This window comes from Pristis pectinata, chromosome 7 (genome assembly GCF_009764475.1).
Source record: "Pristis pectinata isolate sPriPec2 chromosome 7, sPriPec2.1.pri, whole genome shotgun sequence".
Lineage (NCBI taxonomy): Eukaryota > Metazoa > Chordata > Chondrichthyes > Rhinopristiformes > Pristidae > Pristis > Pristis pectinata.
Window position 1 is genome coordinate 13,676,406 of NC_067411.1, and position 27,942 is coordinate 13,704,347.

Genomic DNA, 27,942 nt, shown 5'->3' on the forward strand with positions numbered 1-27,942 from the left:
TGACCGCTGCTCTAGGGATCACTCCTTCAGTTCTGGCTGCGCCAGCCATGAGTTACCAATGTACAAATGCTCATGGCGTTCATCTGAAATTATTCTCCTCACTATGAGATAGAGATGCAAAACGACCCAGGTATGCATATGCAAAATCACCAGAAGTACTGCCAGAAGTTAACAAGGTCAGAAAGAATCCAAGCAAAGCACTGATACTCCTTGAATACACCTGAGAAGCAGAGAAATGTGTATTAGGAAGTGGAATACCGAAGATGGTGGAAGTTCAAATTCAAAGCAGATAATGCTGACCATATGCACTAGGTCATGTTGCCTCTGTAGAGAGAGAAAATGTTTCAGATGAATAAACTCTTATCAATAACTCGTGCATCACAAGATTAATTGTTCTTGATCCTTACCCAACCTTTTTGCTGGATGTCTGCAGCTGATGGCAGGATCACATTTAAATAAAATGACCTAAATGGTCATTGGGGCTCACTCCTACACTGTTGACAATCAATATTACGTTTCTAATATGAATTGAGACCAGTTAGGTGAGAAAATGAAAGACATTCTGGGCCTGAATCCATGTATAATTGTAAGGAGTCAATGTCAATGGGATATGGAGGGGGGTGGTGAGGAGATTGGAGAAAACGGGAATCTGGAAGATAGTGCCCCATGTCATCTGTCCTTGATTTCAGTGGATGCAAATTCTTCCTAATACCTCTTGTCTCTATCTAACCTGGAGGGCTTTATCCAACTGAATACCACAACCTCCTTACAATGACAGAAATTGAGCTCGGGTGTTCTGTTAATTAACACATCATTCAGGATTTTGCTCCACATTTGGAATAGTATCTAAGCTGTGAATTATATTTCTTCGACAGCAGAATTTTAAGGCAGCAGTCACACTGAGCTGAATGTTGGGATGTGCACATCATTGGCAAGGCTAGTACTTAACATCTCTATAACCACGGCAGCCCTTCTGATGATAGTTCCACAGTGTTGTTGCAAGGAGAGTTCTAGGATTTAGACCACACAACAATAAAGGAGCAGTGATGTCAGGATGGAGTGTAACTTGCATGGGAACCCGTAGGTGGTGAAATTCCAAGGTGCGAGTTGCCATTGTTGCTTGAGGTTTATCTTTGACAGTAACTGGGTAAGTAACTGCAGTGCATTTTGTAGATAGCACACACTTCAGTTATTTATGGTGATGGGTGGGATGTCAGTCAAGTGGGCTGCTTTATCTTGGATGATGCTGAGCTCCCTGAGTGTTGTTGGAACTGCACTCATCCACGAAATTGGAGATTATTCAATCAGACAACTCAGTTGTGGCTTTTTGATGCTGAAAAAGGCTTTGCGGAGGTGAGTCACTCACTGCAGGATACCCAGCCTCTGGTATGCTCTTGTGCCACGGATCTAGTTGAGTTTCTGGTCAACGGTAAACCATTGAATGTTGATGGTGGGGGACTAAGGGCTGGTGGTGCCATCAAATATCAAGGGTAGGTGCTTAGACTCTCATACTGTTGAAAAATATCATTGCCTGGAATGAGGCATGAAATTTATTTTCACTTATAAGGATCTTTGAGTCCTCGTTGTCCACGGGGATGGTGGCAGAGGATTGGAGGGTTGCGAATGTTGTCCCCTTGTTCAAAAAAGGTAATAGGGATAGGCCAGGGAATTATAGACCGGTGAGTCTAACGTCTGTGGTGGGTAAGCTGTTAGAAAGGATTCTAAGGGATAGGATTTATGAACACCTAGAGAATCATGGACTGATTAGGGACAGCCAGCATGGCTTTGTGAAGGGAAGATCTTGTCTCACAAGCCTGATAGAGTTCTTTGAGGAGGTGACCAGGAAGATTGATGAGGGCAGTGCGGTGGATGTGGTTTACATGGATTTTAGTAAGGCGTTTGATAAGGTTCCTCATGGTAGGCTTCTTCAGAAGGTCAGAGGCCGAGGGATCCAAGGAAGCTTGGCTGTGTGGATTAGGAATTGGCTTGCATGTAGAAAGCAGAGGGTTGTGGTGGAAGGAGTGCCCTCGGATTGGAAGGCAGTGACTAGTGGTGTCCCACAGGGATCGGTTCTGGGACCTCTACTTTTTGTGATATTTATAGATGACTTAGATGAGGGGGTGGAGGGCTGGGTTAGTAAGTTTGCGGACGACACTAAGATAGGCGGTGTTGTGGATAGTATGGAGGGCTGTCAGAGCTTACAGAGGGATATTGATAGGATGCAGAGCTGGGCTGACAAGTGGCAGATGGAGTTCAATCCGGAGAAGTGTGAGGTGGTACACTTTGGAAGGACAAACTCCAGGGCAGAGTACTGGGTAAATGGCAAGGTACTTGGCAGTGTGGAGGAGCAGAGGGATCTAGGGGTTCATATTCACAGTTCATTGAAAGTTGCCTCACAGGTGGAAAGAGCAGTTAAGAAGGCCAATGGGATGTTGGCTTTCATAAGTCACGGGACTGAGTTTAAGAGCCGCGAGGTGATGATGCAGCTTTACAAAACTCTAGTTAGGCCACACTTAGAGTACTGTGTTCCGTTCTGGTGGCCTCATTATAGGAAGGATGTGGAGGCGTTGGAGAGGGTGCAGAGGAGATTTACCAGGATGCTGCCTGGATTAGAGAGTATTGAATATGAGGAGAGGCTTAAGGTGCTAGGGCTTTATTCACTGGAAAGGAGGAGGATGAGAAGAGACATGATAGAGGTATATAAAATACTGAGAGGAACAGATAGAGTAGACAGTCAGCGCCTCCTTCCCAGGGCACCAATGCTCAAGACAAGAGGGCATGGCTTTAAGGTTATGGGTGGGAAGTTCAGGGGAGATGTCAGGGGGAGGTTTCTCACCCAGAGAGTGGTTGGTGCATGGAATGCACTGCCTGGGGTGGTGGTGGAGGCAGATACATTGAACAGGTTCAAGAGCTTGTTGGATAGGCATATGGAGGAGTGTGGGATGGGGGGATATGCGGGAGGAAGGGGTTAGGTAGTGTGAAGGTGGTTTGATGGACGGCACAACATGGGGCCGAAGGGCCTGTTTTGTGCTGTATGGTTCTGTGGTTCTATGGTTCTTATCAGCCCATGTCTAAATGTTGTCCAGGTGCAGGTGAACAATGTAAAATTGGAAGTAGAGGGGCTCAGCAGCTTTGAAAGGTGGAAAATGTTTCAACCACCTATGAACAGAAGCAAGGGGGAAGTTGCAGAAGTTCCAGTACCACGTCTCTTGTCTCTCTGGCAACAGAAGTGATGCCAGAGAATTGGAGGATTGCTAATGGGGAAAGAACAAAAAGAGTAGTTACAGTCTAATTTGTTTAAATTTGGTGGTTAGCAAATCATTGGCATCCATTCCAATGACCAGGATAAACCTTTGCTTGGAAAGGCAAAGGTTAAACAGGAGCAGTCGGCATGGATTTGTTAAGAGAAGGTCATGGCTAACTAACCAGATTGAATATTCTGAGGAAGGTCAACGAGGGCAATGCATTTGATAAGGTCTCATAAACCAAGCTGCTCAAAATGTTCAAAGGAGAGCTGCAAAGTACATCAACAAGTGATTCAGTGGTAGGAAACAAAAGGTGAGAATATACACTTTTTTTTGTGACGGTACTCATGCTCCTTTTCATCTGATCTGTCTTAACCTGTCTCTATATAAGCTTTTGTCTCACACCTCACTCCTCCTCCCAGCTCTGCTTTGAAAACTATAAACCACGCTTAGAAACAGAAATGCTGGAAAGACAGCGAGTTAAGTCCCACATGTGGAAAGAGAAACCAGTCAACATTTCAGGTCAGCAACCCTTCCGGCATCTGCAGTTTTATTTATTTTCCATAAATTTTCCCCTCTTGGCATCATCATTGTAAACCTCCTCTGCATCCTGACCAGTACAATCACATCTTTCCTGTGGCATGGTGAACAGAATTGTCTGGAGGAAATTCAAATGCATACCACTGTGTGCGATCATCACACAACTACCAGAACTGCATACAACACTTGTTGGATCTTAGCTTCAATACTACACGGTTTGGGCACCACATTATAGGAAAAATGATTGTACTAGAAAGAATGAAGAGAAAATTTACAAAGAAACTTGTTGGGATTGGAAAATTTTAGCTATACAAATATTGGATATGTATGATTGTTTTCTATGAAACAATGAGGCTAATGGTCAACACTGAGGAACCTCAACAGACAAGGAAGAGCTATTCCTTTTGCAGAGGAGTCAACGAGAGTCATGGATTTAAAGTATTTTTAACCCAGAGATATGATGGATTGAATGAGTTCCTCTTTCATAAATTTTCTAATATTTCAATGACATTGTGATGGAAGAAAATTTATCAGTGAAGCAGCTCAAAATGGTTGGCTCTAGGTTACTGCTTTGAGGAGGTGCTGGGGCACTATCCTTGGGCTGAGATGATTGACTTACACACAAAGAAAGATTGTGTAGTTGATGAAATACTCCATCCATTGAGGCCTATTCAACAGTTTTTCCAGAGCTTCTTGATATCACATTTGGTTAAATGCTTATGGTCGGTATTATTTCTCTGGAATGTAGCTGTTTTATCCATACTTAGACTACGACTGTGCAGAATTCTATAGCTGAGTGCTTCTGGAGGAATCCAAACAGAGCATTGATGAAAAGGATGTTTGTGAGTAGGTAGCACTTAGCAGTGCTGTCAATAATATCCTCCATCACTTTGTTAATGATTCAGAATGGACTTATTGGGTGGATATTGGCCAGAATGGATTTGTCCATTTTGGTGTGGACAGGACATACCTTGGCAATCTTCCATATTTCTGCTGGATGCCAAATTGGCATCTGTATTGAAACATGAAAATCAAAACTACTGCAGAGGCTGGAAATCGGAGGTAAAAACAGAAAAATGCTAGAAACACTCGACAGGCCAGGCAGCATCTGTGGAGAGAGAAAGAGTTAACATTTCAGGTCTGGGATCCTTCACCAGAACTGGAAAAGAAGTGGGTAAATAAAACAAGTTTATTTTCAGTTGCAAAGAAGGTAGGGAAGGGAAAGGGAATATCTCTGTCTGAGTGGGACCAAATGAGTTAATGTGGGAGTGAGAAGCAGATTATCCTTTTTTCTGCCCTGTGTGTTACCAAGAGCAGAGCTGTGGGATATGCCTAGCAGGCCAGGCTACACTAATGGAGACAAAAAGTAAAATTACAGATGGAAGGATGGCAGAAATGGCCAATTCTGATACAGAAAGAAAGAGTGGGTTACTTAAAGTTAGAGAATTCAGTATTAAGTAAGTTTGGAAAGCTACAATTTGCCCATGTGTAAGATAAGGTGTTGTTGCTTAAGCTTGCATTGGGTCTTGTTTTTACTTCACATTTCTAGCATCTGCATTGTTTTTTTTTGATTTGCCTGCAATTAACATTGTAATTATGATGATTTAATTAATGCCTTTTGAAAAGAGCTGGTTGAATGCAAATGATGCTGAAAATCTGAAATAAAAATCTAAATGTTGGAAAAGCCCAGTAGGTCAGACAGTATTAAAAGAGAAAGAAAGTTAGTTAGCTTTTCCAGTCATTAATTTTTCATGGATTACAATGGAAGTTTATCACCCTGAAACATAACTCGGCTTTTATCTCTAAGGATACTAACTGACCTACTGAGTATTTTTACAGCAATTGTGTTTGAGAATGTGATCGTAAACAAGTGAAGTAAATGCAGCTGCTGATGATCACACATTGTGTTGAACTTATTGGTTCCTAACACTCTACATATATAATATCAAGAACATCAACCTATCAAATGTTAAATATGTTGGTGCTTCTTTTCGTTTGAAAGTTGTACTACAGGTGGATTACCATTGCCCACAATTACATAAGTTGTACAGGATTTTGTGAAACACACTGGAACACGAAGGGGTGAATGCCTCTTTCTCATCTAATTATACAGTATATCCAGCAGAATGATTCTAGAACAGAACCAATAGTATTTTTATTTAAGGCCACGTTCTGGTCTTATTTCTCGGCAGGAGTACAGGATTCTAGTGGTAAGCAGTGATATGGCTAAGAAATTCAAAAGCATTTATTTTGTCTTGTTGCTAATATGCAAGTAATCTGCCTCAGCAACAAATGATCCAATTCATTCCATTTAATCGTACCAATGATTATTAGTTGACTTTTCTCCCCAAAACACCCTCTCAAATGATTTAATATAGATTTGAGGATAGATAATCTCTCAGCAGATCTGCATGCATGCAGAGTCCTGTGTTAATAAAAGCATTGGAAACATTGTGAAATCATATTGCAAGTATCTTTATCCCTTTTGAAAAGTGCATACATAATGTTAAAATGTCATTGCATTGTTAATGTGATCTTTCAGGATTGTGTATTACTGCAAATTATGTAAAGTTGCACCAAATTGTTCTAATAAGTCCCTGTGTGAGTGATTGTTTTCCTGACTATAATTGTCTTTGTATTAATGTGGTATTGTACAACCATTTCTGTGTTTTCACTGTTTCGTTTAAGAAATTGCATTTTGTTTGGGCTAAGTTGGATAATAAACTCATTTTAAAAACACCACTGCCAATTCATTAAATAAAATACATTCTGTCATAAGCAACAAATTTTATATCTTTTAAAAAAAAGGAAATTGTGTGAAAAATGAGCACAACTAGAATCTGGACAGGTTGGCACTGGTTTATTTTATTGTGTGCAGATCATGCATAATGACAATTTACCTTGGGTTAGATCATACTAACAATTATTTCCAGCTGAAAGAATCCTTATCAGGAAAATGCATCTGGCACGTACATGTGTTATTCATCTTGGCTCAAGTGACAATCTTCCAGTGTCAGATGCATCCCTAATTATGTCACTTTTTGGGCAACACCTCTCTGCACAATTACCATCATATGTTATTGCCATAAAGCTTCAATCTATGTCCGATATTGAGAAGTCACAGTGTGACACATTGTGCTACTTTGTTCCATCCAATCACTATTTAAAGGGACAATCTGCTGACCAGGCAGCTTCAGAACTGACTACAGACTGCTCAAGTGCCTTCTGAATTCCAGTGAGCAGTATTTTCAATGTTTTGTTGTTGGTATACTCATTCAATGGATGCCTCAGTGGTGACACTTCTGGCAGCAATCCATTTACAACCTTCAGATTCATGGCAGGATTACAGTGATGCCAGCAGCTACCACACCAGTGTCACTTACCTCTGCTCAATGATTTGCCCTAAAGGAGATTGCATTTAAACAGGACTAGTGTGTTCAGAATCATTCATCAGAACAAAAAAAATGAAAGATTACAACATCAAAACATTTGAGTCTGAACTTGATCACAAACTTAACATGCAGGTCTCAAACATCCGATAATTGCTTCCCAACGTCCCCTGTGTGGCAGCAGTCTGGCTACTGGAAGGCTCCTCCCTTTTACTTTAAGACTACACTGTTGTCCTTGATGACCCATGAGAAGCTTTCGTTCTGGATGGTTTAGCTATAGACTGCTATGCAGGGCCAATGAAAGGAGCAATCTGGGATGGCTGGGAGTGGGAATGCTTGAGCATGCTGCCTGGCAGACCACAATGGGCGATGACTCACTGCCCTCGTGAAGGGGAATAACAGTGTCCTGAATCTGCACACCAGATGACCTCTTGGGGATCTGGATAAACAATGGTCGAACAATCTGCTGACATCATAGTTTCAAATTCCCAACCCAGAACTAAGCCAGCTGACAGACTCCTATTCACAGGTCTTCACTTTTGGAGTCAGGTCTCTGCACTTATTGGTATTGGTATATTATTGTCACTTGTACCGAGGTAAAGTGAAAAGCTCGTCTTACAAACCGATCATACAGGTCAATTCATTACACAGTGCAGCTACATTGAGTTAGTACAGAGTGCATTGAGGTAGTACAGGTAAAAACAATAACAGTACAGAGTAAAGTGTCACAGCTACAGGGAAAGTGCAGTGCAATAAGGTGCAAGGTCACAACAAGGTAGATCGTGAGGTCATAGTCCATCTCATTGTATAAGGGAACCGTTCAATAGTCTTATCACAGTGGGACAGAAGCTGTCCTTAAGTCTGGTGGTACGTGCCCTCAGGCTCCTGTATCTTCTACCCGATGGAAGAGAAGGGAGAATGTCCCGGGTGGGTGGGATCTGTGATTATGCTGGCTGCTTCACCAAGACAACGAGAAGTCCAAGGAGGGGAGGCTAGTGTCCGTGATGCGCTGGGCTGTGTCCACAACTCTCTGCAGCTTCTTGCGGTCCTGGGCAGAGCAGTTGCCGTACCAAGCCGTGATGCATCCAGATAGGATGTTTTCTATGGTGCATCGGTAAAAGTTAGTGAGAGTCAAAGGGGACAAACCAAATTTCTTTAGCCTCCTGAGGAAGTAGAGGCACTGGTGAGCTTTCTTGGCCGTGGCATCTACGTGATTTGACCAGGACAGGCTGTTGGTGATGTTCACTCCCAGGAACTTGAAGCTCTCAACCCTCTCGACCTCAGCACCATTGATGTAGACAGGTGCATGTACACCGCCCCCTTTCCTGAAGTCAATGACCAGCTCTTTTGTTGACATTGAGGGAAAGGTTGTTGTCATGACACCATTCCACTAAGCTCTCTATCTCCTTCCTGTACTCCGACTCATCGCTGTTTGAGATACGGCCTACAACGGTAGTATCATCTGCAAACTTGTAAATGGAGTTAGAGCAGAATCTGGCCACACAGTTATGAGTGTATATGGAGTAGAGGGCTGAGGACGCAGCCTTGTGAGGCACCAGTGTTGAGAATAATCGTGCCGGAGGTATTGCTGCCTATCCTCACTGACTGAGGTCTGTTTGTTAGGAAGTCAAGGATCCAGTTACAGAGGGAGGTGTTGAGTCCTAGGTCTCGGAGTTTGGTGACAAGCTTGCTTGGAATTATTGTATTGAAGGCAGAGCTGTAGTCAATAAACAATAGTCTAATGTATGTATCTTTACTGACCAGATGCTCCAGAGCTGAGTGTAGGGCCAGGGAGATGGCATCCACTGTAAACCTGTTTCGCCGATAGGTGAATTGCAATGGGTCCAGGTTGTCTAGTAGGCTGGAGTTGATGCGTGCCATGACCAACCTCTCAAAGCACTTCATGATGGTGGATATCAGAGCCACTGGTCGGTAGTCATTGAGGCATGTTACCTTGCTTATCTTTGGTACGGGGATGGTAGTGGTCTTTTTAAAACAGGAGGGAACCTGAGATTGAAGCAGGGAGGTTGAATATGTCCGCAAATACTTCTGCCAGCTGATTAGCACAAGATGTGAGCACATGGCCCGGGATACCATCTGGGCCAGGTGCTTTCCTCGTGTTCACTCTCCGGAAGACTGATCTTACGTCCTCCACTGTGATCATAGGTTCAGCTGCGTTGGTGGCTGTCAGGGTGGGTGGTGACATTCCACTTCCTTTTTGTTCAAGATGCACATAGAATGTGTTAAGTTCATCAGGAAGGGATGCACTGTTGTTAGCTATGTAGCCCGACTTCGTCTTGTAGCCTGTTATGGTATGTAAGCCCTGCCATAACCGGTGGCTGGTCAGGCACTCAAAAGAGTCGGTATTGCCTCTTGGCATCCTTGATAGCTTTCTGAAGGTCATACCTCGATTTCTTGTACAGATCAGGATCACCAGATTTGTGTGCAGCAGTCCTCGCCTTCAGTTGGGAGTGGATCTCCCGGTTCATCCATGGTTTCCTGTTTGGGAACACCCGGATTGTCTTCTTTGGTACACAGGACTCTGCTCATTATAAAAGGAGGTGTGGGTTGGATGGGTCACACCCACCCAGCAAAGAGAGATATGATACCTTGTGTTGTTTATCTACTTCTGGGGGGAGAGCATTCTGTTGACGTTGAGCACATATCTGTCCATTGAAAACCACGTGCTGCTTGTGAGTAGCATTTCTGTGTCCGTTGATAGCTGCAGTCTCTTCACGAATGGCATCTTGCTGCTCAATGAGAACAGGGTTTTGTTTGTAAGTACCATCTCTCTACTAAATGGGGATATCAGGCTACTCCCTGGTGGCATATCAGAGCTTCCAACTGCTCCCACATTACAGAGACCAGACCTGAAGCTAGACAACTAAGAAACTGCTAAGAAGCAGCAAGATGCTATATGATGGGCACAAGTTTCACAGTGGAGGTCAGGTCTCCTGGCTCTGTAGAAGCACTGGCAAGAGCATGGAAATGGACTTTTCCATGCTTCTTGTCACCTACATTCAGCCAGGCCCGTCTAACAACACCTCAACCATCTCATTATGTAGCACCTCTATTGTAGACCATCTGAGTCCTCCTGGCGGTGAATCCCCCACCCTCTGGCAAACCCCACACTAGATTTCCTATGCTTGGCCCCAGACTGTAGCTAGCTAGAACCAGGTGTGTCTCTCTGCCATGCATCCTGCTAATCTAATCAGCTCATCCCTCATGGTGCCAGCCTCTGACATGGTGCTGTGGGGTGTCAGGTACAAAGATGCAATGTCTTCATTGTCATCAATTCCCCACCCAACAATAGCCACTCCCCAACTTCACACACTCTGGTGTTTCTCCTGATCTTCTTCCTCCTCCAGCTGCTCCTGCTCCAGACCCTCCACTTCAGGAAGGGGTAAACCAGTAAACACTTATACACTGCTGAGACAAAACAGAAGATAGTTGCATCTTGTTAGATGCAGCCAAAACACCTTTATGGCAGTGCACCAACACAGACGGCAATGAGAGTATTTAATGTTGATCCAATCAAAGAAGACATAGTAATCACAATTAATGCGCATAGATGGTAGACTGTAAAGGACTTCAAATGTTCCTTACACAGAACTGAACTGCCCTCTCCCCTATAGTCCCTTCACTGGAAGCTATAATGCATGTCACTGCTATTTGGTTACCAAGGGGAGTGTGACTTCCAAAGCTGAAACTCTACTGCAATTGGTGGGTAACAAGGCACTGACAGCTGCTTTCAACTCAGCCTGATCCTGTCAAGAACTGCACAGGTCCTGTCTGTCTTATCACATGTAAGCCACACTAACACTGGTTCAAACATCTTTTTGGCCAATTTTACAATCTTTTGCAGGGTCCCAATTGGGCATTGTCCAGCTCAGAATCTACAAAATCAGAGTGGAAACAAGTCATCCTCGATCCTGAGGGACTGCCTCAGAAAGAGGAGGTGAGGTGACACAAGGCACTTCACAAAAAATTCTTAGCACCTGTTAGGCGTATATTGCAGGGCACTCCACATTCTACAGTATCCATCTCTCTGAGCAGTGCTTGCCATGGAGAACGTCTGGATGACTGCATCATGCCTGCTTCCTAGAAATATGGCATTCACAAGTAGGAAAATGATCTTCTGATGATGATCCACAAGAAATTGCATTTTAAGGAGTGGAAACTCTTTCTGTTGAGGAAAAGGTCTGAGCTATTAATGGGAGGTCTTATGGGCATGTGTGCAGTCAATGACTGCCTGGACTTATGGGAAGCCAGCAATCTCAGCAAATCCCAGTGCTTGAATGGCCACCTGTTCCTAATTAAAATAGTAGTTGATGAGATCACCTCTGCATCAATGCAGTGCTGGTTGACCTCTCCGATGCTGCAAAGAGTTGCAGATTGAGAGGCAAAGCAGAGACCTGCTACAACCACTTGGAAAATTCCCTTGGTGAGCAAGTTGAGAATCAATGTGACCTTGAACTGCATGAGAGGACAGTCCTGGCACAAGAAATATGGCTGAAGGTCTCCCCACAATATTTCATGTACTGTATCTCAGTTCTGACAGCTGTGGAAAATAAGAACCTGAAAATTCATTGTTCATCAAATGTGCTAACAATTGAGATTCTGGGGAGTAGACCCTTTGCAGATAGGCATGCTTTGCCCCTTGCCCCAGGGTCCCTGACCTAGCCTGCATGGCCATTCATTGCCATAACAACACCTCAGGTAATGGATTGTTGTCAGTGTTGTCACCATCAAGGAACCCAATGAATGAGTATCTTTACAGATAAATATTAGAGGAACCATTCCATATTAGCAGTAGACCAGTCTGTGGATTTTGGAAACACCTGGCCAGTCAACAGTGACTTCTGAAGCTGCCCTGTCAGGTGTCCCAATCTATAGAACGTTCTTTATATAAAGGAAAAAGCAACAAAGTTGTCTGATCTGCAGCTGGTCGGATGATGACTGTTCAACAACAGCCTATAGTTGCACGCAGAGCATGCTATGTTTCATAATTTACTGCTTGCTGCAACATCCAGTTTATAGCAACAAGGACAGAAAAGGGCTTTTTGTGGAATGTGATGTTGTTAAGTGCATCAGATGACAGAAAAGCGTCAAATGTGTTACCGTGAGATGCAAATAGATGTACCCTGTCCAATTTCCCAATAGATGCTGTTTCATTTAGAAATGATCACTAGACAATCTTAATCAGGTTAACTCAATTAATGCACAATTTGTACCAGAAAGGCACCTCTCAATACAATTTCCATACATATACATTTTCTGATGTGAATATTAAAAAGTCTCAACTGGATCCTTAACTTCCTCATCGGCAGACATCAATCAGTACAGATTGGGAACAATATTCCCTCCCCACTGATCATCAACACAGGTGCACATCAAGGCTGTGTGCTTAGCCCCCTGCTCCACTGTCTTTATGCCCATGAATGTGGCTGAGCACAGCTCCAATATCGTCTATAAATTCGCCAACATCACTGTTGCTGGCCGAGTCACAGGTGGTGATGAGTCAGCACACAGGAGTGAAATGGAACATCTGGTTGTGGTAACAAACTCACGCTTTGCATCAACAAAACCAAGGAGCTAATCACTGAATTCAGAAAGGGGAAGTCAGGAGATCACATGCCAGTTCTCATTAGTGGGTCAGAAGTGGAGGGAGTTAGTAGCTTCAAATTCCTGGGCTTTACCATCTCAGATATCCTGTCCTGGGGCTAGCACATAGATGCGCCAGCATCTCTACTTTCTTAGAAGTTTACGGAGATTTGGCATACCACCAAATACTCAAACTTCTACAGGTGCACTGTTGAAAGTATCCTGACTGGTTGCAGCACAGCCTGGTACAGCAAATCCAATGCACAAGAACATACAAGGCTGCAGAGGGTAGTGGACACAGCCCAGTCCATCACGGGCACAGCTCTGCCCATCTTTGACAGCATCTACAGGAGGCACTGCCTCAAGAAGGATCCCCATCATCTGTGTCACGCCCTCTTCCCCCTGCTACCGTCAGGCAGGAGGTACAGAAGCCTGAAGTCCCACACCACCAGTTTCAGGAACAGCTACTTTCCTACAACCATCAGATTCTTCATCTGACCTGCACAACCCTAACCCCACCTCAGCAATGAAACATGACAGACCACCTTTTGCACTACCATGGATGTCTCTGATTGTGTCTCTTCTTTGCATTAAGGTCCTGTTTTTGAATAGTCTCAGTTTTTTCCCCTCTCTCTCTTTACTGTCTTGTATAATATTTATAATTTATATATAATTTATATTCTGTGTGTTATCTGTACCTATGTGCCTGTGACACTGCTGCAAGCAAAATTTTCATTGCACCTGTACCTCACCGTACATGCGAACATGACAATAAACTCAACTTGACTACTCACAGCACATTGTTGCTTCTTTTGAGAAGCTGATGAGTCATAAGGTCATAGTTGTACATGGAAACAGATCAGCCCACGGAGTCCACAATAACTATCAAACAACCATTTGTACTAATCCTACACTAATCCCAATTTATTCTCCTCACACTCCCATCAACTCCCCCAGATGCTACCACTCACTGATACACTAGAGGCAATCTACGTAGCTAGTTAACTTACCAACCCGTACAAATGTGGGATATGGGAGGAAACCAGAGCATCCAGAGGAAACCCACAATGTCACAAGGAGAATGTGCAAGCTCCATAAAGACAGCACAAGAGTTCAGGGTTGAACCCAGGTCACAGGAGCTTTGTGGCAGCAGCTACAATAGCTGTGCCACTGTGAGGGTGTTAAAATCTCATGGTTTAAGCCCTCAATTATTTTTCTGGAGATTAAAATATCCTTCACAGTTGATTTCTGTCTATGGAGAACAACTGCATTGGATTGCACTCAGGTCTATTGAGCCAGCTGTGTTCGACTGGCAATTGTACCTCAATTTCCAATAAATGAAATAAACAGCCACATAAAGCCAGGTTTCTAAAACTACTTTCACAGCAAAGCATGTCAAATTATCTTGCAGCCAATGAAGCAATGTAGTCATTGCTGTAGGAAATGTGCAAATCCATTTGTCCAGAGCAAGATGTTACAAGCAGATAATGTGTTTCGGTGTAATTGCTTGAAAGCCTGAGTTTAATGTCTTATTTTAAAGAAGCAGCATTTGCTCAACAGTTATTCCTTGCATTTATACAAAACTTTAGGCATAAAAAATATCCCCAAGTTATCCAGATAAAGAAACAAATTAGTGCAATGCATTTTGGTGAATTAAAAATAAGTTGGCTTGATTAAAAGGATGGGTTTTGAGGATGCATTTAGAAGCAAAGAGAAGTAGAGGTTTGTAAGAAGGGAATTCAAAAGGACAAAGAGTTCTGGTGGAGTTGTAGAGCATAGTATATACTTGGCATCTGGCGGCCGGGACAAGCTCATTCAATTATTGTTCTCCATGAATTTCTCAAAGTTTGTTACATGGTGGTACAAGAAGCCAGTGTCAGGTTTAAATAAATTGTTCACATATTGTAATTAACTGAAGTACAATAATGGCATATAATATGTGTAAAATATGTTATCTTACAAATTCAGTTTTATTGTTCAACGGAGCAGCATCACCATTAAATGATATTAAGTCTCTACTAGCCGCAGTGTTGATTGCTTGGAGACAGTGCCTGTGAATTTCTAACCACCTGTTTCACATTGATTTCCTTGAATAGAACATTGGCTTTACTTCGGATTTCTGAAGCTGTGAACTCTGAAATAGGAAGGTGCAGAATAAATAGTAATGGTCATTGTGCTAGAACTGCATTAAATAAATAATAAAATGTTTTTAAAACGTAAGGCATTTTTTGAGATTTTCTGACATTTTGCTTTTTTAATATTGTTGCTGCAATGGAACCATGTTGTAAGGATTGTCAATGCTAACACAACTAAACTGATGAAAGGTTGAGAAGCAAAATATGATCATCAGTTAAGTCAAAAATAATGCTACTCTAAGGAATGTGTTGCAAGAGAATAATGTTTAAAACTTGAGGAATGTGAAATTTAGAAGATGGTGTTGTTTGAAGCAGACGGGCTAGAACACTACAAGTATATTAAATTTACCAGGAACATGCTAATAAAGTATGGTACTTGAAACTGGTAAAGTAGGGCTGAAATACTAATAAAGTAATAGAGAGAGCAAAGGAGGTTTGAAGTATTCAAAAGGCCATGTTACTGAAACAATATGATAGAGTTGTACAAAATATTAAGAGGAATAGATAGAGTGGACAGCCAGCACCTCTTTCCCAGGGCACCAATGCTCAATACAAGAGGGCATGGCTTTAAAGTGATGGGTGGGAAGTTCAAGGGAGATATCAGAGGAATGTTTTTTTACCCAGAGAGTGGTTGGGGCATGGAATGCGCTGCCGGGGTGGTGGTGGAGGAAGGTACATTGGTCAAATTCGAGACATTACTAGATAAGCATATGGAGGAATTTAAAATAGAGGGATATGTGGGAGGAAGGGGTTGGATAGTCTTAGGCAAGGTTTAAAGGTCGGCACAACATTGTGGGCCGAAGGACCTGTATTGTGCTGTACTGTTCTATGTTAACAAGTAACATTTGTGACAGGATTTTAGACAATTAGTACAAGGACATCATTCAAGGAGTAGTTCCATCTGCCAGGGAGCAAGCAAGAATGATAAGGAATAGCTGAGTCTGTAAAAGAGACAGGAATATAAGAATATACATAGAACATAAGGTATCTTTTAAAAGGAATGGGGCAAGGTTGCTCTGAAATTTTTTAGTGAGCTGATGAAAGCATTAAAACATGGGGTCAGAGAGAAAAAAAATGCAACCAGGAAGAAAAGAGCCTACAGTTAACAGGAGGAAAGTGAACACATTAAGCCTCCGAGGTCACAAGGAAAACTGTGACTATCATCTTTGTTAAATATTGCTTCTTTGTACTGTATGCAACTTACTTCATAAATCTTTTGTGCTTATAATCAATATACCTGTACCCATGGTGGCTTGCTGTAGTAATGCTCAAGTCTTGAGTTAGGTGAAACAAACTATAAATTGGTAAATCTTATGATTGCAGCAATTAATAACACCCTAGTTGCTATCTAGCTAACAGCAGATTTAAAATGTTAAAAATCATTAAGTATATTCAACATTTTTTTGGGCTAAAGGGGTTATGGGGATCTAGCCAGCCTATTCATAGAACATAGAACAGGACAGCACAATACAGGCCCTTTGGCTCACAATGTTGTGCCGACCTTTAAACCTCGCCTAAGGTCCATTCCTGCTTCAATGGAATATAGATCATTAGACCTAGCAGTGGTAAGGGGAATTTAAACATTTTACAATTAGAAAATAAATTTTAAGCTAAAGGAATGATATTTTGAAGCAGGTGAAAGCAGTGTTTACAAATAGAAACCATATTTTAAAGAACTCGCACATTTGTAAACGGCAGGTTACAAATTCTTCTCTAATACACCAGTGTATGTCTTTGTCCCGTTTACATGTCCCTCTGTGGAAACCCTTTAAACCCCAAGTCTGATATAAATGACCAATGGATGAAAGCATGATGAAACAGAGAAAATCCAAGGGGTTTACTATCTCAGCGAAGATGCACAAGGCTGGAATAGCAGAGAAAAGAGTGCCAAAATAAATGAATAATATTCCACAAAATTTCTGTCTGGCATTACAGTTAAGGAAGTAGGATTTATGGGCTGACCTTTGTTCTGTGGCAAATTAGCTGATTTTAACCAACAAAATGACAACTTATGTTTCATATGAGAAGCATAAAATTGCTTCCAAAATATCCTTTATTAAAAGTGATATGCTAAAAATCATGATCTCATGGAAATTAGGAATCTCTGCCTTTTGAGGGAAAACTGACAAAATGTAGTAATAGCAAAAACAGTAAAATTTAATCTGGTTTACAATTTCTTATTTTGTTACACAACTACCTATTTTTAATAACCTTCTGGTGAACTGTACAGATTCCTCTTTCACTACTGTTGAATTATTAAAGATTTTGTTTGTTTGTGATGGGAGGGGAGGTATCCTTCACCATTGCTTCAATTAAGAATGCACACTGCCAGCTTTGATATTTATTTCAGCTTCACTGCAGCTTGGAAATAGATTTTTTTCACTAAAACTCCTCCTAATATGCACGTTTTTTTTTACTAGATATGCAGCTCTTGGCTTGGGTGCGAACAGCGAGGTAGATTTTTAGGAGCAACTGAAGGTAAAGCTGGTAGTGCCGATTGTGTGGCAAAAACTGGTTGCCAACAAGGGATTTTGATGAGGAGCACAAGTTTTACACCTGACGGAATCCAAACCTGCCCCTCTTGTTGAATCTGTGCATTGTGTTGGCTGTTAATTTCCAAAACTATTACCATCATTCAACTGCTCTGTCATGTCACCATACAATTTCTGCTGAAGCTTTAGGAAGACTATTGAATATGGCCATTGGAGAGAAAAAGAAATCAAGCTAAATTGCAATACACACAGGAATCTATGATAAATTTGAAATAAATAGCCCTGCCCACTGAGCTGATTTTTAAAATTCATTTACCACACATGCGGTGGAGCATCAAACTGCTTGAAGTGTCCTTAATTGGTGTTAATAATGTCTTTGCTCATATTCATTGGAATATAGCCAAGAAACCCAAAGGATTACATTAAATAGAAGATGAAATTGGGCATGAGACTGGTAATATATCAACTACCTCCTCAAAGATCCTGCCAGAGGGCATAAACTATTTATAGATTACTGCTCCTAGCAATCTCACAAATATTGGTCCAAAACAAGTTACAAGCTGCTTGGATAGCCTCCACTTGTAACATGACTTTGATAAAAGTAAACCATCCCTTCTGGCACAGTTGAACACATTATCCTTCTCCAATACTTCTCCGCTGTCATCCAGCTGAGCTCAATCACATTTACTTAGTTCCATTCCCAACCGTCGAGTGACAACTGGAGAATCACAGAGAGTGGCTTCTCTTTCAGTTCGCACCTTTTTACTTCTGGTATGAACCAAAACTCTTTCTGCTCCTGTTTCTCATTGACATGCAGATCCTACAACTTGATCTGTAAATATAGCGTCAACTTCTGCACGTATATTGATGACACCCGCCTCTCCCCCGCCTCCTCTCCCCCCCCCCCTCCCCCCCCCCCCCCCCCCACCACACTGGATGCCACAAAGACTGCTCCTGATCCCATCCACTGTCCCTATATTTGTCAGAGTTTTTGTTCGACCCCTCAATGATGTTGCTGGGACTGGAGGGCTTGAGTTATAAGGAGAGACTAGATGGGCTGGAACTGTTTCCCTGAACGCAAAGTCAAGGGGTGACCTTGTAGAGGTTTATAAAATCATGAGGGGCATAGATAAGGTGGATGGTCACATTTCCCCTCCCCCTGAGGTAGGGAAGTCTAAAGCTAGAGAGCATAGGTTTGAGGTGAGAGGGGAAAGATTTAAAGGGGCCCTGAGGGGCAAGTTTTTCACACAGATGGTAGTGGTTATATGGAATGAGCTGCCAGAGGCAGTGGTAGAGGTGGGTACAAGTACAACATTTAAGGGACATTTGGACAGGTACATGGATAGAATATGGGTCAAATGCAGGCAAATGGGACTACCTCAGGTCAGCATGGACAAAATGGGTCAAAGAGCCTGTTTCCATGTTGTATGACTCCACATTTGTAGCACTTAGTAAAATGCCCAGTAGGTGTTAGAATAAATGACTGCATGTCTGGTCAAAGCAATGTTTCTAATGGAAGATGCAGTCAGAGAAGTGGGGAGATGTAGAGAGGGAATTCAAAACAAATATGTCTTAAGAAGTGTGTTAACAGAGGTGGAGGAATTTATGAATGGTATTCGAGAGCCTGAAGCCTTGCCAATTGAAGGCAAAGCTGCCAATGTGGAAAGGTTACATTAGAAAATGTACAAGAGTTGAGAAATGGAGAAATACTGAGATCTGGCAGGGTGGAGAATCTTTGGAATTCTCTACCCCAGAGGATTGATCACTGGAGGTATTTAAAGAGTAGGGTGGGTAGATGAAATTTTGAAATATCAGGGAAGCACTATGGGGAATTGGCACAGAATAGAGTTGAGACTTGGGTCTGATCAACCATAATCACATAGAAGAAATCCTTCATTTTTCCCATTTATTCAATGTTTTTATGCAGAAGATACAGAGACAGAGAAGACTATGCCATGTAAAGGATTTGAAAACAAAGATAAGACAATAACAAAGCAATGGATGCAAGCAGATGACAGACACGCCTTGGCTTGATGGTCCCTTGCAAGCAGTCTACCAGTAATCAACTGTCTTAACATATTCAAAATGAACAACAATACCAAACAGCTGATGTCGCCTGCACCACAATAGAAGTCAATGGCTTCAGAACAAATGAGGAAAAAGTGGATCTGTTGAAAATTACCATAAGATATACGAACAGAATTAGGCCATTCGGCCCATCAAGTCTGCTCCACCATTCAATCATGGCTGATTTTTTTCCAAACCCATCCTCCTGCATTCCCTCCTCAAACTCCCATTACAATGTCACAAAAAGGAGAAAAAAATTAATACTCTGAACACTGAAGTTTAAGGTTTTCAAAATAGAACAAAAAAAGGGAATTTGATCTTACTTGAGTCAGCTGTCGCATTTCTTTTGTTGACAAAGTTTATGCAGTCATATTGATACTGAGGGAGTGGAAGTCTTGTTGCTTGCTCTCCCAATGTAGGCTTCATATTAAAATGTTCTGTAAAATAATAATTTTTTTTTTGTTTACAAAATCCGGTAAAAAAAATGCACTAATCAGAAGTAAGCCTGGCTATTTAGTGCTGATGTTTTTGGTTAAAATCTTTGCTTGTATTCTGGGAAAGGAAACCGTGTAAAAAGAATTTCACATATTCTTTTTGAATAGGCCATTTCAGTCAAAGACACTAAATGTTCTAATAAACCCAAAATTAAACAATTTTTTTTTAAATTTCAGAAGGAAAGATTTAAAACACTTCATATTAAAATGTTCTGTAAAATAGAGACCAGAATCTATCATCCAGGAAGATGAATAGACAAGTGTAGAATAAGTAAGTGCCACCTATCTGCTTGGTGTCACTGACTTGAAGGTAATCTTGCTGTTGTAATGTTTCAAGGATGTAGCCAATAATATTGTTGAACAACAAAATACATTGAAATATTTACAGTCAATGAAGTATCCAGTTGTATTGATCCAGGCATTCAGTGGTCTATACTGAGATTTGATGTATATATTTAGACAATTGTTGTTGTGACAATGTTTAACATTGGCCCACATTTCATTGCAACTAAGACTAGATCATACAAGAAGCCTGGGCAAGCAAGTCAAGTCAAAAGTGAAGTCTGCTAACATTTTAACTCTCAGGCGCATCTCACTCAAATCAAGAAGAGAACTCATTATGAAAAGCGTTTGACAACAGTTTGAAAAGAAGCTGCCAACATAGCTATGTATGTCTACTTACTTGGATTTTGCTGTCTTGCCAGCTGCCTCTGTTGCAAATGCAGGTCGATAATATCCAGTGCTTTCTGTTTATTTGTGAACTCGTCAGGTCGTTCCAAAACCTCAGTCAATTTCAGATTGCTTTGAATAGCATTGGCAGCAGTAGCTCTTGCGACCATTGGCAATTTTTGCTGGTAAGCATAGCTTGTAAAGCTTATTTCATCATCGAGGATGAGCTTTGCTCTAAAAACAGATGAAGCAAGATTATGGGGAGGTGGAGAGTTGGACCCAATGGCTTTTCCAAGGACACTTCCCAATCTATGTTATGATTAGGAAAATTAAGTTTATCACCTGACCTCCTTTTTCAGTGGATTTCAAGCACATTTTCCCCATTCCTTGCAAATTAGGATAAAGGGAGGAAGGTTTACTCCAGTTGCTCGTTGGCAACATCATGTACACTGAAAGATTTCCGAATGATATTTCTGGTAAAATCACAAATGCATTCTGTTTAAACAGGTTTTTAATTTCACTAGGCACAAAGGAAGCAAGAAGTTTTCCTTCCATCTATATAATGTTACCATCATATATCAACTCCTCTTTAGAAACTTGTCTAATTCTCTTTCTTAAACCTTTTATACAATTTACTTTAACGTTTTCCAAGACAATGTACTTATTACATCCATTTTCTTACATTTTTTACTACAGAAATCAAAAGAAACCTGGATAATCATGTTACCCTTATCTTTTGACATTATAATCAGTTATCATAAGTTTTATGTTTTATACAAAGTTAAATAAATGATTAATTTGAATAGGGGCACAAGGCTCTGATCAGACACTCATGTAGAAAATTTGACAATTATTTTCAATGAGGCCCAAATTAAAAGAAAGACTTTATGCCCATCAACTATTTTTTGGCAGAAATGTTTCCAGTCATTCAATCCATTTTTAGTATGGCTTCCCACACCATCCCCTGCATTTTCACCTCATATACTCCAAAATTCTTGCACCCCAGTCTTCTGAAGTTCTAAGAGAGTGTTGCAATCCAATGAACAAAGAGCAAATGAAAATGATAATATTACCAAGCTATAGAATCATTCTTATGAAACAATACCACTCTACCACTTTCTTTGGCCTTTTACATTACTTTGTTATCATACTGTTTGCATTTCCGTTCTTGGAGTAAACATTAATATCCTCCAGTTAAACAACAGGAAAATAGAAGTCATTTAATGAGGAAGTGGGACGATTTGTACCCTTTTTTTGGCTGTTATAAGTCTCCTTTGAGCTCTAAAACAGCATTCAAGGTAGGCAACACCATTGAAGGGAAATTGTATCAAACTTCAACTCTAAAGCTGATGCAGGCATTAGCATGCACAGAGTTAACATCTGCCAGAAGTAGAGAAGACACAGATCACATCAAAGAAACACTGATTTTAAAGGCTGTCATTTTTGAACTCAGCAAACTTCTTAAAACCCACCTATTGACACTCTAATTCTCTTTATCTATGTGTCAGTACCACTTCTCTACATTCTGTGAAAAGCTTGATGGTTAACTTAGTGGGCCGAAGGACCTGTTTCCAGTCTGTATGACTCCATGACTGATTATTGTTTATTTTGTTGATTATTCTTGTTATTTTGTATAAGACATTAGGGGATGATAAAAATGCACAGTGAAAACATATTATGAATATAAACTTTATAATTGATGTATATCTTCATTTAATTAAAAGATTAAGGCTATCAAAACATTCTGGCTTATATATTACACAGTAGTAAGGAACCATTTGTAATTTTTGTCACTTCTTACTTGGATACAATGATTACTATTTTGATTTAGTTTTATGGGTGCTATTGAACCCTCTGGTATCCAGTCCAAATGACCATTCTCCTTGCATAGTGTCTAAACAACAAGGGCTGGGGATCTCTTCCACCACTGAAGTGTGAAGCTCAAACCCATCAGCAGTCATCATTTGCCTGTGTATCAATCCTCAGTTATAAAGTGGATATACATTTTATAAACCATAATGCAATGTGGAATACAGATACTCACTGTCTATTTGTCAGCAAGGTATATATATGTTGTATCAGACACTCTGCTCCCCCAGGTTTTGAATGCATTGTAGCATGAATGAATTCCTTGGGAATATTCAACTTTCTCCTGAATATAAACTTGAATGGAAAAGTAATTTTGAAAAGAAATTGTAGACTTCCATAAACAGCACAGGCTCTAAATAGAGAGATATAATCATCTGTCATTGTTATTTTAAATCAAGCTGTAATTTGCATTTTAAGTACAATTACTTTTCTATTCTGAAAGAGACCATCACCTTCAAGAACAAAGAACAGCTTCACATTTTTTATTACGATAATACACTTTAATCTCACTTCCGAAAATCTATCAAAGCCATTATGCATCACTTTTGCTGTTAAATACTTCAACTGACCTTATGATACATTATCGCAGCCTTACATGTTAAGAGATTTTCCTGTATTTATTCTTAAATAGTTTAAATTCTAAGGTCACGTGGCAAATCTTGCACTCAAAAGCCAGATTTGCTCAATCTGCCAAGTTTTAAGCACTTAATAACTTAAAGCTCAGGATTGAAACATAGTCTTCTGCTCTAGGTAAGTGATGGCCCTGGGACTTTTGAGCTGCACCAACCTTTGTGGTTAAACTGATACAAGTAGGTTGAAATGATTGGGAGCGGAATGCTTCAGGAGAATGGTAATTTAGATCAGTATTTGGTTAGTTTTAAATGTGCTTGATTATTTTTAATTGTGTATATTCTTACTGTTTTAATTTTTCAAATTTTAAGTTAATTTTACTGCATTTATTTTTATAGTTCCCTGCTGTTTTGGAATGTTGTGAATGTCAAAGGCCTCTGTAGTTGTCAAGGTCATTCTACAGTGTGGTTGATCATCCTTGGAGAAGCACTGCTTATGTGGGCCTTGTCAATTAGCTGGAGTAGACATCCTACACAAAGACACCGAGCTCAGTATGAAAGAAGCAAAATGGCCCAAGGGCAGCTGATCAACAACCTTAGGTGACTTGCCGGTCAGCAGAAGACCTGTTCCCCAATTTCTTTGTTTTATATTCCCTCAGAGACTGAGCAGAAACTTCTCTCGATAGATTCTACTGAATATGTTAACAAGTTGCTCAGATACCCACTTCTTATCCAAGTCCTTGAAACCAAGTGGAGTAAATAAAACAGAACACAATGGCCTTCATCCACTTTCCTTCAATCCATGGAAGCAGACAGAGCAGCCACCAGCATTTCCCTGCTCTCTAGACTTCCCTAAATTGTAGGCATTCATAGACTTGCACTCTTGAAACCTCCCTGTAAACCTCCTACCAGCCCTACAGCTCTAGAGAGTTCTGTAAACTACTTGCACAAGGAGTCATAAGAATATGCTTCCGCAGCACTATTCTTCACTTGCCTTCCCAGGTTTGCTGTGCCCGTCGTATCACTGCGGCATCCATTCATTTAAGTAGCAATACTCCCCATTTGCTTGAAGAGGGTGCTTGGAATGTGTAATACCCCTTTAAGAATTGCCTATAAAGATCACACCCATTGATCTTCATACTAAAAGCACACACAAGGGGCAGCACAGTAGTGCAGATAGTACAGTTGCTGTCTCACGGCGCTACAGACCTAGGTTCAATTCTGGCCACAGGTGCTGCCAGTGTGGAGTCTGCATGTTCTCCTTCTGACTGCATGGGTTTCCTGCTCTGGTTTCCTTCCACATCCCAATAACGTACAGGTGGTAGGTTAGTTGGCCACGGACAATGTCAATTTCAACATAGTTTTAACGATGTTTGTGAAGTCATAATTATGAGGTTTGCAGAACAGAATTATGGTGATGCACTACATTGTTTTAATGTTTAAAAAGTATGTGGAATAATTTCTAGGCTGAGCTCTCAAGATTGTTTACTTACATTTTCCAGTCTTGACCAATTCTTCAGCTTGGAAGGGAATGAGACCCCATTATTAAAGGCACTAATGTCAATGTCATGGGGATAGTACCAAGAGAAGATTTCAGCTACAAGATAACCATTGCAGAAGTCTCTATGAGATACAATGAACAAATATATTCCAAATGGGTTAGATATCAGGCTGCAAATTCTGGAACAAATTTGTTAACAATGCCCTTTGACGATTGGTTTATACTCAAAGTAAATTTCATTTTGTAGAGTTTGATAAATGTAAATTGAGAAATAATTGTATTCTACTTGTAGATCTTCATTTCCATATTCCCATTACTGAGTTGATGTGTTGCAGCAATTCACCATTTTCTTTCTATGTACAAAGTTTCCAAAATGCACTCACGCATTTGTTTTTCCCTATTCTTCCCATGAAAATAATTTCATAATTCCTCCATTGTACTCTATCTCTTATTTAATTTGTCTGTATCCCACTGTAGACTCTTCACTTTCCCACCTAGCTTAGTACCATCAGAAACCTTATAGCAAGTACCTTCAACCATGTCATTTATATAGAGTATGTATATGTAAGGCTCCTAACTGAGTTATGTGCCAACCCACAATTACCAGGCTGTCAATGGAAAAATTACCCATTAGTTCCTACTCTATTTTCTGCTCTTTGACCAATCCTCTATCCATGTTATCTACAACAGTGAATGACATTATATTTTGTATAACAATTCACGTGGCTTCTTATTGAGAGTCTTTTGAAAATTTTGATATGCTGTCTACTAGCTGCCTTTTATTGAGACTGTTAAGTACAACTTCAACAACTATTAGATTTACAACTTTCCCTCTGATGAATTTTCCCCATGATGAATTTTAAAATATACCTGTTATCACTTTCTTGACAATAGATTTTAGATTTTTTTCCAGCTATCAATGACAGGCCAATTGCTGTCCCTTTTTCTCAGTCGCTCATTTCTTGAACACAAAATGAATTCTCAAAAGATCTGTTACTAGCTTCACAACAGGCTTTATGGGATGTCACGTTTGTAGGAGATAATGCAGAAAAAAGACTTTGGGTGTCAGACTGACTGACTTAGAAGAAATTTATGTATATCAAATACATATTAAAATACTGAGTAGTTTACATAACCATATTACAAAATGCAGCACAAGAAAGAAATCACTTCAGCTTGTTTCTGGTAACACTTACTTTAAAAGAGAAATACAAGTCACATCTGTTGGTGGTAGATGCCATGGAAACATTTATCCAACAGCTGAGGCAGATCAGTCCCAAGGTCACATTGGCCAATAAGGCACCTTGAATACTTCAATACCCTCTCTCACTCTGCTCTGCCATTGGTTTTGTGCATTCTGTCAGTTGAAATCCCATCCAGTTCTGTGATTTTGTCTTGTTGAGTACCAACAAAGGAATGGTCACTAATGACCCAGGAAGTGACTGATTCAGTATTAAATTAGTAGCGCTGCTATGCATCTTTTGGCAATTATTTGGTCAAAGCCTCTAAACTTCCCTACCACCAGTGGCTCTCCCTCTGCAGTTCCCTCTATAGTCATCCTCCTTTAGTTGCTGTCCTCTCAGTTACATGCTCCCTTTTCTGGCTATCCTCCCTTAATACACCCTTGCTACTGTAGCTATCTTCCCTCAGTTACATAATCCCTTGTGGAGCTGCCCTCCCTCGGTTACGTCCTCCCTCTGTTATATCCTCCCTATTGTAGTCACCCATCCTCAGACGTGTTCCCCAGTTACTCTTCCCCATATTTACTCCCAGGTCCAGCCACCTTCCACCGTCTGCTACTACCAGACACTGTTAATATATGAAATTCACCTGGACTAACTTGCTTTCTCAGTTCTGATGAAGGGTCGTAGAGTTGTAGAGAGATACAGCACAGAAACAGGCCATTCACTCCACTGAATTTGAGATGATCATCAACCACCCATTTACACTAATCCTTCATTAATCCCAATTTATTTTCTCCCCAAAATACCATCAACTCCCCCCAGATTCTACCACTCACTTATACATTATGAGTAAGGTAATTTAGAGTGGCCAATTAACCCATGGAGGTGAAGGATCGGTCAATGATTCAGTTTGAGACCCTGCATTTAGAGTGTAGAGGGAAAATAACCAGTATAGAGAAGTGAGAGGGAGGGGTTAGATAGAGGCACTCTGTCTCACCCCTCTCGGTACTGATGCAGGATCTTAATCCAAAACGTCCACCATCCTCTTGCCTCCACAGAGGCTGCTCAACCTGCTGAGTTCTTCCAGCAGTTTATTTTTTGCTGCAGATTCCAGCATCTGTGTCTCCGCCCCACCAACCCTATGCGTCTTTGGGATGTGGGAGGAAACCGAAGCACCAGGAGTGGAGGGAAACCCACACACAGTCGCAAGGAGAACGTGCAAACTACACCCAGACATCACTGGAGGTCAGGGCTAACCCCAGGCTCAGGTGTTGTGAGACAGTGGCCCTACTTCTAGATGCCCAGAATGCACTACCAGGGGAAGTGGTGGGAGCAGATACAATAAATAACTCAGTCGGTAGAGCATCAGACCTTTAATCTGAGGGTCCAGGGTTCAAGTCCCTGTTCAGGCGCTGACTTTAGGGCAGGCACGGTAGTGTAGCGGTTAGTGCAATGCTATTACAGTGCCAGTGACCCGGGTTCAATTCCAGCCGCTGTCTGTAAGGAGGTTGTACGTTCTCCCCGTGTCTGTGTGGGTTTCCTCCAGGTGCTTCGGTTTCCTCCCACATTCCAAAGACGTACAGGTTAGGAGGTTGCGGGCATGCTGTGTTGGTGCCCGAAGCGTGGTGACACTTGCGGGCTGCCCCCAGAACACTCTACGCAAAAGATGCATTTCACTGTGTGTTTTGATGTACATGTGACTAATAAAGAAATCTTATCTTATTTAGGCGGGCACAGGCAGGGGATGGAGGGATATGGAGCACATGCAGGCGTGTGGGATTAGTTTGGGTTGGCATCATGGTCAGCACAGACATGAGGGACCGAAGGGCCTGTTTCTGTGCTGTATGTTCCAGGTAACACGTATTGCTCCGCAGGTCCCGTTCCCAGACCCAGGGGCCCCAGGCCGCATCCCCTCCAGCTCGGCCCCCCTCACTCCCCGGGTCCCGGGCCCTCACTCACTGCTTGACGTGCTTGAACGAGAAGCTCAGGTCCAGACTCTGCAGCCACTTGATGACCTCTCGGGCCAGCCCGGCTTTGGCCGGCAGCGGTTTGTAGGATCCGCCGGCGCCGGCTCCGTAACCGGGGGCCAAGAGGCCGCCCCTGGGGGCCGGCACCCAGCACTGGGAATCCCCGGGGCCCAAGGTCGGCAAGGACTGCACGTCCATGCCGGAGGCCCAGCGAGCG

The 27,942-nt window shown here is 41.5% G+C and overlaps 2 protein-coding genes across 3 annotated transcripts in view; one reads left to right on the forward strand and one right to left on the reverse strand.

Moving 5' to 3' along the window:
• Positions 1-2,993, forward strand: part of wdr17 (WD repeat domain 17) — a 118,588-nt gene extending 115,595 nt beyond the window's left edge. The window contains exon 31 of the mRNA XM_052020196.1: positions 16-2,993. The gene's annotated coding sequence lies outside the window, so the exon portion shown is untranslated. The remainder of the gene's footprint in view (positions 1-15) is intronic.
• On the reverse strand, positions 120-27,942 carry spata4 (spermatogenesis associated 4). 2 transcript variants are annotated; one of them, XM_052020202.1, is made up of 6 exons: positions 27,718-27,942; positions 24,567-24,696; positions 22,680-22,798; positions 20,649-20,869; positions 19,796-19,909; positions 120-220 (listed from the first exon to the last, which is right to left on the reverse strand). In XM_052020202.1, the coding sequence occupies exons 1-6, from the start codon at positions 27,921-27,923 to the stop codon at positions 147-149; spliced, it is 864 nt and encodes a 287-aa protein (XP_051876162.1). In that variant the 5' UTR covers positions 27,924-27,942; the 3' UTR covers positions 120-146. The 2 variants fall into 2 exon arrangements, with proteins under 2 accessions (XP_051876162.1, XP_051876161.1); XM_052020201.1 differs by lacking the exon at positions 120-220 and adding an exon at positions 14,361-14,912.

Bases quoted from the DNA above. Each gene is read 5' to 3' on its own strand.
- spata4 (XM_052020201.1), bottom strand. From the start codon at position 27,923: ATGGACGTGCAGTCCTTGCCGACCTTGGGCCCCGGGGATTCCCAGTGC. The intron at 22,799-24,566 runs GTAAGTAAACAA...TTTCCATTCAAG, and splicing joins ATTGGTCAAGACTGGAAAAT to TTTATATTCAGGAGAAAGTT. The intron at 20,870-22,679 runs GTGAGTATCTGT...ATCTGTTTTTAG, and splicing joins ACCTTGCTGACAAATAGACA to AGCAAAGCTCATCCTCGATG.